The following is a 13,988-nucleotide window of genomic DNA, read 5'->3' as shown; positions in this document are numbered from 1 at the left end:
TATGTGTGGTTTTTCAATCGATTGGCCAAGGTTGGAAACATTTGCGTCCACATTAACAATCCGATGCTTCATTGGATGGGAAGGACGCTACTCTGGAAGACTCGCATTTACGGCTGCCCTTAATTTGATGACAGCCGCCGCCTATACGGCACACGTACAAGTGTCACGTGCGTTGGTGGCGCCAAGAGGAGGGGTCTCCCTGCTGATTGGAGAAGGCTTGCCGGTTCGTCTTTTCATTGGTTGCGTAGTGTTTCAAGTTCACGCCTTCTCTGCCTCCGAACAAATGACTTCAGTCTACTTGTAAAAGCTTCTTCAGCTTCCTGGCTAAGAAAAACGGAATCCCGACCCTGGATTCCTGACAGGGATTGGCGGACGCTTCCCGCTAGTCCCGCCTCTCCCCGGTGTACCTCATCGCCTCCTTTCCTCGTTTTGAGTCTCAGTTTCCTAAGTCCCCTTAGTGATTGGCTGGGTCCCCAAGCCCCGATCTATTCCGATTGGCTTAGTTCTCCATAGGGCACCTCCCCCCGTCTTCGTTATAAGTTCCCTCATCGTCCATTCCTTTTACTCCTTTCGTGATTGGATAAACCCATCTTCCTCCTCGCTATTCATTGGGTGAACGTCGGCCAGGGCACCCTGGAATGCGTGCGCAACTCGGGTGGCTCTCGCTCGGTTTCTCGCTCCCTCTTTTACTGGAGCTGCGCCGTCGCTGCCGCCGTCTAGGTAGGCGGGCGGGGGGGAGAGGGAGCTGCGAAGCTTTGGGCTTCGTTCCTCTCTTCCCTTCCCTTCCCTCACCGTCGCTCAGGCATTGGCTGGGCGACCAGGCCGCGTCCCCCCCATTGGGGAGGGGGGGCATTGTTATGGAGACAGGTTCTGGGGATCCCCCATCGCCGCCCCCTCGACCCCATGCCTCTCGTTCGGTCCTCCACGTTCTCAAGCGGACGGCTACGACTCCCGAGGCCTTAGAAGTGGCTACGAACGGCAGCAAACCAGGTTTGCTTGTGGCCACAGCCAATGATGCAACAACAACCATGGATCCCGGAGAAGCCACTCTGCCAACTGGCACTACGACCCCGGCAGCACCTTGCAACGCTACAGAGGTGACATTAACCACGATAATGGCAGAGATGACCCTTGTGGCCAACAATACCGGAAAGGGGGCAGATCCTGGAGAGACGAGGTCTGAAACCCTAGCCATGGGTGCAGGAGATGGATTTTCAGCAGACACGGTACCTGTGGCCAATTCGGTGGCTCCTGTCATCGCTAAGGCTATTGTGAGTGATGGCGTGGGGATGTCATCTGTGGCTTTGCCAAGAGACGTGGTAGTGAAATCCCTACCGGTTCCACCAGCTTCACCGACGGTGATCATGGTGGCCCCAAGTCCTATGACCCCACCGGAGAAGACTTCACCAACATCTCCAGAGGGTTTCACACCTCATGACTTTTCCGCTCCTCGGCCACCTCAAGACATGGGTTCCCAGTCTAGTCTGGGCACTACTGTATCCAAAGTCCCTCCCGCTTCTGATACTTTGAGTTATTTAGATTCTGTTAGTCTCATGTCAGGCACGTTGGAGTCACTGACTGGTCCTGGATTCCTTGACGATGCTAGCTCTCTGGGGTCCGATTCTGAAATCAATGGACTTGCCTATCGTAAGACTGATAAATATGGCTTCCTGGGGGGCAGCCAGTATTCTATTACACTGTAAGTATTGGCATCACTATGATGGCCTTTCTATGCTGGGGAGAAGAAATGCTTTATCCCAATCAAACTAGTCCACTGATAGGCATCACTCTCACTTGGACTGGGGTGCTGATAATGGAGAGCTTCAAATTTCTGCTCTGTGGGCCACGAGCTCTTATCCTGGTGAAAGTGAACTCAGGAGAAGTAGTTGTGTCTTAAGTACTATCCTGATTACGCTGCCACTCAGTGGCCCATTATTGATCAGCTTTCTTAAATGACTTTTTTCTAGTTTGAGAGTAGTGGCTCTGGGATATAATGTTCTGGGGAGATATAATAATGCTTCATTTTTCTGATTAGCATCCAGGAAGGAGTAATGAAAAAACATCTTACTGGTTTTCAGCAAAAAAATTCCCTTTCTTCTGATCTTTCTGTACTTGTCATGCATCAAATTTGAAGGGTGACACTAACAAATTACATTTTACTTCCTCTAAAGAAGTGGACAATACTGTATACGCTATTCATTTCTGCATGGGAGGGAAGGTCCATAAATGTGAGTAGCTTGGGGCAATAGAATAGACAATTGGACTATCTCAGGTTCTTTTTCCTTAAACACTTAAATATCACATTGCAACATTGGTTCTCTGGTGTGCCAAATGAGTCATTTCTCTGCTCCATATATAGCTAAGATGTATTTCTGTCCTCTTTTCCATAACTATATTTTTCCTTTTCAGTTTGCATGTTCTTCCCTTTGGTGTGAAATCAGAATCATGTCCTTGGGGGTGTGGCTTCATACATTTTTTCATTGTGATTGAGTGGCTGCATTTCTTGACTTGGCCCATAAGTGTGATGGATTTTTTTCTTTTGTTTTGAGCACCAGTAATGTAATTCCAGACTTTCTATGGTTTCTCATTGGTCTGAATACTTGTTATGAAAATTGTTCCACATACTGTTCTCTTTAAATCCTCCCTATTGCAGTCACTGCATACTTTTGTAATGATGCAAAAAGAAAAGCAGCAAAAAAAATTACTGCTTCAGGATTTTGACTGGTCAAAACTTCAAAAAGATGAAGTCTTCTTAAAGCCAAGATTGAGTCTGATAACTATCTATCTGATATGTACAGATATTATAGTTTTCATGGCAATTATAGATAAGCAGGTTGCCACTGCCTTCTGGATTTTTTTTTTTTTGCTTCCCAGTCTAGCCTATAATTCTGGCATTTCACTGGGGCACTGTTTCTCAGCCTTAGCAACTTGAAAATGTGTGGAAACATTGCACTAGAGTGAATATAACCATTTCCCATCCAAATTCTTGCAAGCTTGCTTCTGCTTAATTTCTGAGCCTAGATAAATTCAGGGAGATGCTGCCTCCCATTAGATAAATTTGTAAAAGTTCTGTGCACACATCCCACAAGCCTTAATTTCAAGCAGCTTTTAAAGCTCCTGATTGTTTTAGAATCAGCTTACGTTTCCCATGAGACTGCAGCTGAGAGAGGGTGGCAGCTACAGTAATGAATTTGTGCTGAGGTTGATGCATTCTTTGTGCAGTCTGAAAAAGCACGTGTTGCTGTTCCAGAAGAGTTTTCCAGCACTGCCATTTGGAATTTGACTTTCTTTTCTCCTTGCTTTCTCTGCCACAGTGTCTCAACATCCTATTCAGCCAGGAAATTTAGGGTTGATTGAAAAGGTTATCATGCAGCAGTCTGGGAAGCTGTGAGCTTGTGGTCTTCGATCACAGATGCAGCATTATAACATGTACCATTTTCCACGGTCCCTGGTCCTTGAGTGGCAGGTGCCAAACTACACCCAGTTAGCATTTCAAACTCATATGGCTACTATAGACTGGTGACTGGAAGGGAGTATTTTTTCCCTGTGGCCCCAATCTCTTGTGGGATGTAAACACTGTGTACACATCTATACATTGACCCATTCATTACGGTGTCCATTTGGGCACTAATGCAGAAATTCCAGCAGTTGTCTCTGAAACTGATCATTCATTAAAGAAAAAGATTTGCTAACAAATGCCAACTTTTCTTATGCAGATTAGATTCAGCCTAAGGTATTTTGAGATGCTGAAGGAAATTTCACAAATGTTTTTCTAGTTCTAGAAACCTTTAATGTCTGCCCCTTTGTCTAACAGCAGCCAGTCCTCCTTCAAGGGAAAACAGAAAACAGGGCAAGATAATAATTACTTTCTCATGTTGTTTTTTAATTCCCAGCAGCTAGCAGGTGAAATTACTCTTCTAAAAAGGAATAGGGTACGGTGCAGACTGTACTCTGTTATAAATTGTTGCAGTTAATTGCTATTTATAAGCATTATCTCCAAAGAATTGTCTCTGAACTCTTGTTTAGGTTGCCGTTAAAATAAGAGATGGAACAAACCATGCCAATTTTTGCTAAATATAAAAGTTTCTTATAGATTTACACATGTAAAAAAAAGTGTGCCTGCTGCCCATCCTGAGCCGGCTGAGGGTGCTGATATTTTTTCTGCAGGAAAGCAGCTAATAACAAAGCATGTTAACATTATAAATTATAGTGTAGGTTTCGCTTTGTTTCAATTGGCATACGTGCTGTGGGAGGGGATGATGGTATTTCTTTGTGGCAAGATTCTCTTTTTGGTTGTGGATTAGCTGCTATTCCTGCCTAACCATCTGTACTAACCTTATGTCGTTCTCAGCTGCTTGTGGAGTGGAAACCCTCTACAGAAAGGGTTGTTTTTTGAGGAAAGCTGATCAGCACATCCAGAGTAACCAATAGAAAAATATGTTTATGTTAAGAACTAAATTGGCTTACAATTGAAAAAGAGAAGGTAGTATTTAGTATTTGACTAAGCTCTGAATATACTTTCCAGTTACATTCACTTTTATTCATAGCTTAAACTGGAAGAGAGGGTTAGAAAAGCAGTCTAGAATTGGGGTTTGCAGTATACATTTAACCATCTTTCCCACCTACCTTATTCCAATAACCAAACATTAGCTACAGCATGAGTCTGATATAATTTAGTCGTGCAATAGTATTTGCTTTTTTCCTCCCCTCACAAAACATGTTTTCTTAGCAAATATAAAAGTTTGCCTTTGCCTTCTTCCAGAATGTTCCTTGGACTTCCTGGACTAGTGTTATCACCTTGGGATTTGCTGATGGGGTCCAATTCAATTACTAAGCAGGCCTTCTCATGCTTTTGAGTCCAAATAAAATTGCCCAGGTGCTGAGACCTGGATATTGATCGGTGTGATACAAATTACCTGTTGTCTATCTCGTGTTTATCCTTGCTTGGAAGGTTTAAGGGAGGACACGTGCTGCTAGGAAGATTTGAGTTGGCATTAATGACCAAGTCCAGGATTGCATCTGTGATACGATCATGGTCAGTAAGTGACCGGAGGCTGGTTGATAGGCTTCTTTAGGGCAGTGAAAGACCTGCTTAATAATGTTGGGGCATCTGCTTCTTTTGACAGAGAAAATATGCTCCACAAAAGTACCAGTCACTGCCTTCTTCCTATTGGTGTGACAGTGGGAGAACAGTATTCTTTTCGCCCACTCAGAATATTTATTTCTATGACTTTTTACAATCGGTCTCACCACTTCCTGTTTGGCAAGCAGCCCTTCCTGTTTTTTGCTGGGTTTTGTTAATGAGAGCCCTGCCTAGATCTTTCTTTAGGATCACCATCACCCTGAACCCCCTTGCCTGAATCTAATGAAGTTGGGTACCTTTAATCGGATGCTACACAATTCTAGTTTTTCATATAACTAACCAAATTCTCATTGCCCCATAAGCTCTCAGGGAAGGCTCAGTGAATTGTGACTCACAGCAGGCTGAAGGCAGCTTCCTAGTTTCAGATCACACTAGCCCAGCTGCCCTGCACGTTCTTTCATGTCTTTGTTTTATTGCTAAGGTGGAGGCTATGTGTGAACCTTGTTTGTGGTGGTGATGTGCATAAGCTGATCTTGGAGGCAATAATGGGCATTGAGAAACCATAAACAGAAACATTCAGTGAGATACTGTCAAGCAGGAAAGACCACACACACAAAACTTCGATTAAGCTGATTTATTGCTAAATGCCTATGCATACAGATCTTCTCAACTAAAGGTCAGCACCTGGTTAGAGTTAGATAAGGATCAACGGCTTTTGGGGGGGGGTGTTGGACTTTGTAGCTTCATATGGATTTTAGGCTGATCCCTCTTTTCACTCCACCCCCAGGTTCTGCCTTTCCTTCTACAGATACAGATGTTCTCCCATAATCCTCTTGTAATCATAAGGCAAGAGAGAGATGCCAAAAGTATAATCCAGGATTTTGTTTTATCATGTACAGCACCTGACTGTGTATGTGCGAACAGTGAAGAATGTGTTAAGTTATAGTGTCTGTAGCCTATTTAGCTAAATATAGACTAACAAAGTTTGTATGTTCAGAATGGGATGACTACATGCTAGCTTAGAGGGTGTTTGTGACCCATCTTGTCACAATGAACTAGGGATTGTAGACGAGAGCTTCCAAGAACTAAGACTCTGGGGGAAAAGATAGACAAGCCTTTGAGAAGTTTAATTTGCCACCATCCCAAGCTTTGTCTTTTACGGTTTGAATTGTTTTGCTCTCCCTTCCTCAGTCAAACAGTTTACTTTGCCTCTGTTGGTATGAAATCTCATAATATACAGGAGAGGCTGACAGATCCATCATGTTGCATAGCTCCTTAGCCCTTCCCCTGAAGAGCAGTAAACCTTAGAATTGTGCAAGACACTACATTTGTAGCATATTTCTTAGCTCATCGTCTTCCTCAATTGCTTTTTTGTTGCAGGGAAAGCGCCATCCCTGTGGACGTGGCCAGGCAGAGAGAACTTAAGTGGCTGGACATGTTTTCTCATTGGGATAAGTGGCTGTCACGTAGATTTCAGAAGGTGAGCAGAGATCAAGGTTAGAGACCTCTGTTCCTGGCTAGTAAAGAAGAGCCTTAACTTATGCTCGGGGGTTTTGAATTTCTGTCTCTTTACTTCACATATTAATGATTGTTCATTTTATCGCAGGTGAAATTGCGGTGCCGGAAAGGGATTCCCTCTTCTCTCCGTGCCAAAGCATGGCAGCTACTCTCAAATAGCAAGGAACTTTTGGATCAAAATCAGGGAAAATTTGAGGTATTTCCATGGACCCTTTGAGGCTACTAAAATAGGGAAGTTTACTGTCTTATCTTGGAGAATGCAGAATGTTGGATTTCCAATAGGTACATTTATATCCTGCTTTTCCAAAGTCAACTTATTCTGAGGTAGCTTACAAGTAATATCAAGCTGTATTAATAAACTGTAATAAAAAGCCCCTAAACGTAACAACTGGGAACCCTCCTGAATAACTGAGTGAGAAGGAAGAAGGTTGGGCTAGAACAAGCAGTGACCTGGTGTCTTTCTGGAATCCTTTCCAGAACAGCAATTGATAATCGATCCTGTGGAGCAGGATTTCTCGACCTTGGCAGCTTGAAGATGGGTGGACTTCAATTCCCAGAATTCTGGGAGTTGAGGTCCACCCATCTTCAAGCTGCCAGGGTTGAGAAACACTGCATAAAGGAAAAGTCTCTTTAAGATAGGCTTCCGCCTCCAAATTCACCGACTTTCCTTCCTTGTTGGCTTTTTCTTTTCTGTTAGGAATTGGAGCGTCAGCCTGGTGATCCCAAATGGCTAGATGTGATTGAGAAGGACCTCCATAGGCAATTCCCTTTCCACGAGATGTTTGCCGCTCGGGGAGGCCATGGGTGAGAGAATTTAAAGAAGGGATCTTTTTGTTCCAGTGCTCAGATCTCTACGATCCTTTCCTTTCTCAGAATTCATAAAATGGTTCTCCCTCTACACACCGGAGCAGCTCGACACCGGAGCAGCCCCAACTCATTTTGAAACTTTCATAAGCAAACAGATACTCCTTGACTTAACCATTGGAACTAGAATTTCCATTGCTAAACAAGGCGGTTGTTTAAGTGAGTCGTGCCTGATTTTATGAGCTTTTTTTGCCACGGTTGTTGAGTGAATTGCTGCAGTTGTTAATCAGGTGGTCGTTCTTCCCGCATTAACTTTGTTGGAAGCTGGCTGGGAAGGTTGCAACTGCAATCGCACGATCCTGGGGTGTTGCAACCATCATAAATACAGGCTAGTTGCCAAGGGCCTGAATTTTGATCACATGATCACAGGGAAGCTGTAAATGCAAGGACCGGTCGTAAGTCACTTTTTTCAGTGCTGTTGTAACTGTGAACAGTTGCTAAACAAAGGGTTGTAAGTCGAGGACTACCTATATTGGCCCAGTTCTTTCTTACATTGAATTTCCTCTACCACCCCAGCTCTACACCTGCTCCTGTATCTGACCTCTGATGTGCCTTTCTTCCTTTCTAGACTTAAGATAATGGGACATTGTGTTAATCAGGAACTCACGTCTGCCATGCCACTTTTAGCTGTTTCATTAACATTCTGGCACATGATCTGAGCAATGCTGAGCATTAACTAGCCTACAGGCCCTGTTTCTAATTAAATACCCCCAAAGAAACATAACGGAGAATTCTGCTTTCCTAGAGTTTGGTCTCACGAATGGGGAGCTCCAATAGGGTCCAAAAGTCTAAATGAAATTAATTCCACTCCTCATCCTTCTCCATCGCAGGCAGCAGGACCTCTATCGTATCCTGAAAGCCTATACCATCTACCGGCCCGAAGAAGGTTACTGCCAAGCACAAGCACCCGTAGCTGCAGTTTTGCTGATGCATATGCCCGCGGAGGTGAGGAGCTACTTCATTCACTCTGCAGTTGCCAGTTTAAAAAGCATAGTTTCTCTGGGAAAGAACCACACTTCCTAGTTTTAATTTATATTTTCAGAATATTTTAGCAGGTTGGGGCATGTATATAATAGTCGCTGCACCTTGGAAGTCTTGTTTTGCACCAGGCATCCTGCTTTGTTACATGTCAGGGCCTGTCCTTTTGAACTACCAGGGACGTTACCAGTTCCAGAAGCTGGGTCCAGAGCATTGACAGTATCTGTGTTTTCATGCAGCGTTATGCATGTATGGTGTTAAAACATAACCGTTACACTTTAACTGGCAGCCCTGATGGGATCTGGGTCTGTTCTCAAATTGTGACTTTGTTCTCCTTCTTTGGCTTTGCTACCAGCTCTGATGTGTTACTTCTGTGTCATTGAAGCAATCTGGAAGCCCCAGGTTTGGGGAAGGTATAATGCAGGGGTCTTCAAACTTGTCAACTTTAAGACTTGTGGACTTCAACTCCCAGAATTTCTCAGCCAGGGCTGGCTGAGGAATTCTGGGAGTTGAAGTCCACAAGTCTTAAAGTTGACAAGTTTGAAGACCCCTGGTATAATGCCTCTGAATTGAATTTGCTGGCTTAGTTCACCCAACGAACATTTTACGGAGTTTGCTAGAATGCTGGTCTGCCCTGCACCCAACTGTGGCTGCTGCGATTAACTGGGCTAAAGATTCCTTGGTCTCTCTCCACAGCAAGCTTTCTGGTGCCTGGTGCAAATCTGTGAGAAATATCTTCCTGGATACTACAGTGCTGGATTGGTAAGTTTGACTGCATTCCCATAGAGAAAAGCAGTTTAGAATTCTTCACTGGGAATACCTTTTGTATTACATGTAGTCCTTGCATAACAATTGGCCGCTTAGCAACTGTTTGAAGTTACGGTGGACCCCCCCAAAAGGAATTTACAGCCCATATTTGAATTTCCGATGGCTGCGCCATCCCTCCCCCCTCCCCCTTGCATTCATGTGATTGCCTTTTGAGTGCTTGGCAACTGGCCCACATTTATGACCATTTGCAGTGTCCTGCAGAGACATGACTATGATTTACGATGGTTTCTGGAGGAAAAACAGACAGTGGGTTAGCTTACTGATATGCTTAACAACAGCCGGGCATTTGCTTAAGAGCTATTGCAAAACAAAGTTGTAAAATTAGGTTGGTCATGTGGATGCCTCAACTTACAACCATCATAACCTACAGCGGAAAATCTTGGCTGCATTACAGTCATAAGTTGAGGACTACCTGTACACAGAAACTTCCAGTGTAAAGATCGGCGCTAGGGGTTCCATTTCTTACTAAAATGCTGAAGATCCTGGAAATAGTAACCTGGGTGTCACCAGAAGGAAAATAGCATAACAGCTCTTTTTTTAAAGGGTGGATTTTTTAAAACAGCCAAAATAGATGTATACAAATAAATAAGTAAACACGCAGGTAGTCCTCAACTTACAGCAGTTAATTTAGTGATCATTCAAAGTTACAATGGCACTGAAAAAAGTGACTTATGATCATTTTTCATACTTTATGACCATTGCAACTTCCCCCAGTCGCATGATCAAAATTCAGACGCTTGGCAACTGACTCATATTTATGACATTCACAGTGTCCTGGGGTGATCCCCTTTTGCAATCTTCTGACAAGCAAAGTCAAGGAAATCAGATTCATTTAACAACCATGTTACTAACTTACTAACACCTGCAGTGATTCACTTAACAACTATGGCAAGAAAGGTCGTAATACGGGGCAACATTCACTTAACAAATGAATCACTTAGCAACAGAAATTTTGGGCTCAATTGTGGTTGTAAATTGAGGACTACCTTGCTGGAAGCTTAACAAACCAGCTTTATTTTACACATTGTTGACTTAAAAAATAGGTTGCATTGATGAAAAATATTCATTGTTTTGGGGGGAATTATGAATGGAAGGGTACCTGATTCAGTTGTAGGTTTCCAATCTGGCTGAAACGGATGGAATTCCCTTATTAATTTTTACAGAAATTATGGTGCTTCTCGGTATGATTTAAGGAACACTTAGCATTATCTCTAGTAGAACACTATGTTGTACTGGAGGATGGAACTTCCTGGAAAAGAGTGGGAGGCCCAGAGTTTGAAAAATATTCAGTAGGGCATTGAATTTGAAAACAAAAAAACCCCACCCCTTTACAGCTCTTTAAAGGAGCTCATACTTTTTCAGGATTGTGCAGCTGCAGAGCAGTTTTGAAAATAGATGTCTTGCCTTTAAGGAATTCCTGACAGATGCCACCTGCAAACTTTTTGCCTTCCACAGCTAGAATCTGTACTTCTTATAAAGAAATGCTCTTGTTTTTCTATCGGGCCACCTCATCTCAGTTGTTTTTTTGACAGGTTTCTTCTCCAACTTCTCACTTCCCCTTCTCCCCCACTCTGGGTCAACTTGAAATTTCATATTCTGTGACTGATCTTAAGACTGAGTTAAATCATGAGTTATCTGTCACGAGTAGGTCAAGTTCTGGCAGATGTCTATTGATGGGCAAAGCTGAGCCCTGCCGTGCCTCTGAGGTCAGTCTGGTTTGTTAATTGATTGAATTGAAAGGAGCAACACAATTTTTGCCTACAGAAACCTTGAACGGTTGCAACCACTTCAGTCTTGCAGATTGTATTGGCCTTCAGGTAGCAGGATGACCCCATCGTAAAGTTTATTTGACTTTGGTTTGGAATGTCATACGAGCCATGCTTTAGGGCAGGCATGTCAAACTTGCGACATCTCTGAGCTTTTTCGCCATTGCCGGCAATGGGGTGGGCGTGGCTCCGGTATGATGAAACCGGCCCACGGGCCGGCAGTTTGACACCCCTGCTTTAGGGCTTAGTCTGGTGTCTGGACTCAGCCAGTTGTGCTATGTTCAACAAACGGTGGCTAAGCAAACAATAGCTGGTGCAATGTACTATTCAATTCTGCGTCTCATCCCCCCAACTTTCTTTGCTGCTCACAGAGGTTATAAACCCTGTCTAGGCCTCGGAGAAGAAGATAAAAGCATTGGTGGGGGAAATACAGGCCATCACTTCCAGAGCCCCTGAATTCACTTCAGATCACATCTGTGCTTCTTGTTCAGGAGGCAATCCAGTTAGACGGGGAGATCTTCTTTGCACTTCTCCGACGAGCGTCTCCCATTGCCTATCGTCACCTGAAGAGATACAAGATCGACCCCATCTTGTATATGACCGAGTGGTTTATGTGCATCTTCTCCCGGACCTTGCCTTGGTGCTCCGTGTTACGCGTGTGGGATATGTTTTTCTGCGAAGGTGAGCTGTGGCCTTCAATTCTCTTTGGCTTTCTGTCAAGTTCTGCATGCCTGCTTCTTCCCTTAACACACATTCCATCAAGAAGGGAGAAAACCCACAGTGATTCTGCAATCTCTGATCCCCCACCCCACCCCACCGAAATGCTTTTAATTCACTGGATGGAGGAAAACCTACCCAACCATTATTTAAATAGTCCTGGCCAGCATGTTGGCTGTCTTGATGGCTGTTTGACAAAACAAAAAAACGGGCGGAGGGAGAGAAAGAGAAGAATTATATGATGTCAAACCTAGTCTGACATAATTATTCTTGAAATGGTACTGGGGATCATTCAATATGTTTACCAGGAGAACTAAGCTGACGAGTCAGATGTTCGTGAATTATGCATGGTATTGAAAACATGGATTTTGTCTGTCTGGGTGCGGACTGGTGCATTGTAACTTGGAATTTCATTGTATTCCACAAGGCTTGTCTTTGCAAAATGCTTGGAATGCTTGGGATAACAGCTGCAGTATTTATTTTATTCTTATTTACTTATTCAATCAAGCCCACCTCAACCAAGTGACTCTGTGCTAGAACCCGGGATTATTAAATAAAAAATTGGATTATAGCAGTACGTTCAGGATAGGCCAAATGATTCTCTGCACAGGAGCTTATTATAGAATCCTCTCTGTTCTACAACAGTGTTTCTCAACCTTGGCAACTTTAAGATGGATGGACTTCAACTCCCAAAATTCCCCAGCCAGCTTGTCTCCCAGTTTGAGAGTCAGATTAAGATCACTTAGACCAGTGTTTTACAACCTTGGCAACATTAAGATGTGTAGACTTCAACTCCCAGAATTCCCTGCTGGCGGGGGAATTCTGGGCATTGAAGTCCACCCATCTTAAAATTGCCAAGGTTGAGAAACACTGTTCTACAATGTAATGGTGATTACTCATTTAGTGAGCAATAAAATGCAGATTAGAACCAGGGGTAGGTGGTGCATTTTCCTAGCAGCTCGCAACATACACCTTCACAAACACCCAGAGGCCCCTGATTGGTTGCACATTGCTTAAAACCGGATGCTGGCTTTGAGAGCCAAATTCAGCTAGGATTGTTTTAAAACATTATGACATTTCTCCTTTAGTGGACTTTGGTTCCTTCAGCTGCATAAATTTTACATTTGCAACCCTACCGTTGGCCCTCTGTTCCAACTTCCTGTGTCCCTTTTCTTTGATTTGGTCCTTTCTTCCTCCTCTTTATGTTCTTGCAGGAGTGAAGATAATTTTCCGGGTGGGCTTAGTGCTACTCCGGAACGCCTTGGGCTCAGTGGACAAGCTGCGATCTTGTCAAGGCATGTATGAGACAATGGAGAAATTGCGAAATCTCCCCGTTCAGGCCATGCAGGAGGAATACTTGGTCCACGAGGTGAGAATCCCAACTTTTTTCTTTGTTGCTGTTCTTTATTGATATTGCTGCCCTGAAGTTTTCTGGCCATGTAATGGAACACGGTTTTCAAATATAATGTAAGCCAGGGATGGGCAACTGATAACTTTACAACCAGTGGACTTCAACTCCCAGAATCCCTGAGCCAGCCACGCTGCAGGCTACTTCACCTGACCATTCCCTGGGCAGCGTCTCTTGTCCTCTTCTCCTAAGGCAGTGGTTCTCAACCTTCCTAATGCCGCGACCCTTTAATACAGTTCCTCATGTTGTGGTGACCCCCAACCATAAAATTATTTTAGTTGCTACTTCATAACTGTAATTTTGCTACTGTTATGAATAGTAATGTAAATATCTGATATGCAGGGTGTATTTTCATTGTTACGAATTGAACATAATTAAAGCATAGTGATTAATCACAAAAACAATATAGCAATGCTCGCTGGAGAAGCTTACTCTTCCTTGCTCAAAAATGTTGGGAGGGAGGAAAGGGGAAGGAAGGAAGATTGAAGGGGAAAGGAAGGAGATGGAGAAGGAAGGAGATTGAAGGGGAAAGGAAGGAAGAAAGATTGAAGGGGAAAGGAAGGAAGGAAGGAAGGAAGGAAGGAAGGAAGGAAGGAACGAAGGAGAGAGATTGAAGGGAAAGGGATGGAAGGAAGGAAGGAAGATTGAAGGGGAAAGGAAGGAGATGGAGAAGGAAGGAGATTGAAGGGGGAAGGAAGGAAGGAAGGAAGAGAGATTGAAGGGGAAGGGATGGAGATGGAAGGAAGGAAGGAAGATTGAAGGGGAAAGGAAGGAGATGGAGAAGGAAGGAGATGGAAGGGGGAAGGAAGGAAGGAAGGAAGGAGAG

At 43.8% G+C, this 13,988-nt stretch overlaps 1 protein-coding gene across 1 annotated transcript in view; it reads left to right on the top strand.

Annotated features, from left to right (window-relative positions):
• Positions 1–857: 857 nt before the first annotated feature.
• The window catches only part of LOC107296377 (TBC1 domain family member 10B-like), a 15,713-nt gene continuing 2,582 nt past the window's right edge, over positions 858–13,988 (top strand). Inside the window, exons 1-8 of the mRNA XM_015825722.2 lie at positions 858–1,699; positions 6,464–6,563; positions 6,690–6,797; positions 7,299–7,405; positions 8,296–8,410; positions 9,140–9,205; positions 11,529–11,718; positions 12,969–13,123. Coding sequence (XP_015681208.2) covers positions 858–1,699; positions 6,464–6,563; positions 6,690–6,797; positions 7,299–7,405; positions 8,296–8,410; positions 9,140–9,205; positions 11,529–11,718; positions 12,969–13,123 — 1,683 coding nt within the window. The remainder of the gene's footprint in view (positions 1,700–6,463; positions 6,564–6,689; positions 6,798–7,298; positions 7,406–8,295; positions 8,411–9,139; positions 9,206–11,528; positions 11,719–12,968; positions 13,124–13,988) is intronic.

Source organism: Protobothrops mucrosquamatus, unplaced genomic scaffold (assembly GCF_001527695.2).
Source record: "Protobothrops mucrosquamatus isolate PMUCROS unplaced genomic scaffold, P.Mucros_1.0 scaffold2770, whole genome shotgun sequence".
Classification (NCBI taxonomy): domain Eukaryota; kingdom Metazoa; phylum Chordata; class Lepidosauria; order Squamata; family Viperidae; genus Protobothrops; species Protobothrops mucrosquamatus.
The sequence above is the reverse complement of the archived record's forward strand: the minus strand, read 5'-3'. Positions and strand labels throughout refer to the sequence as shown.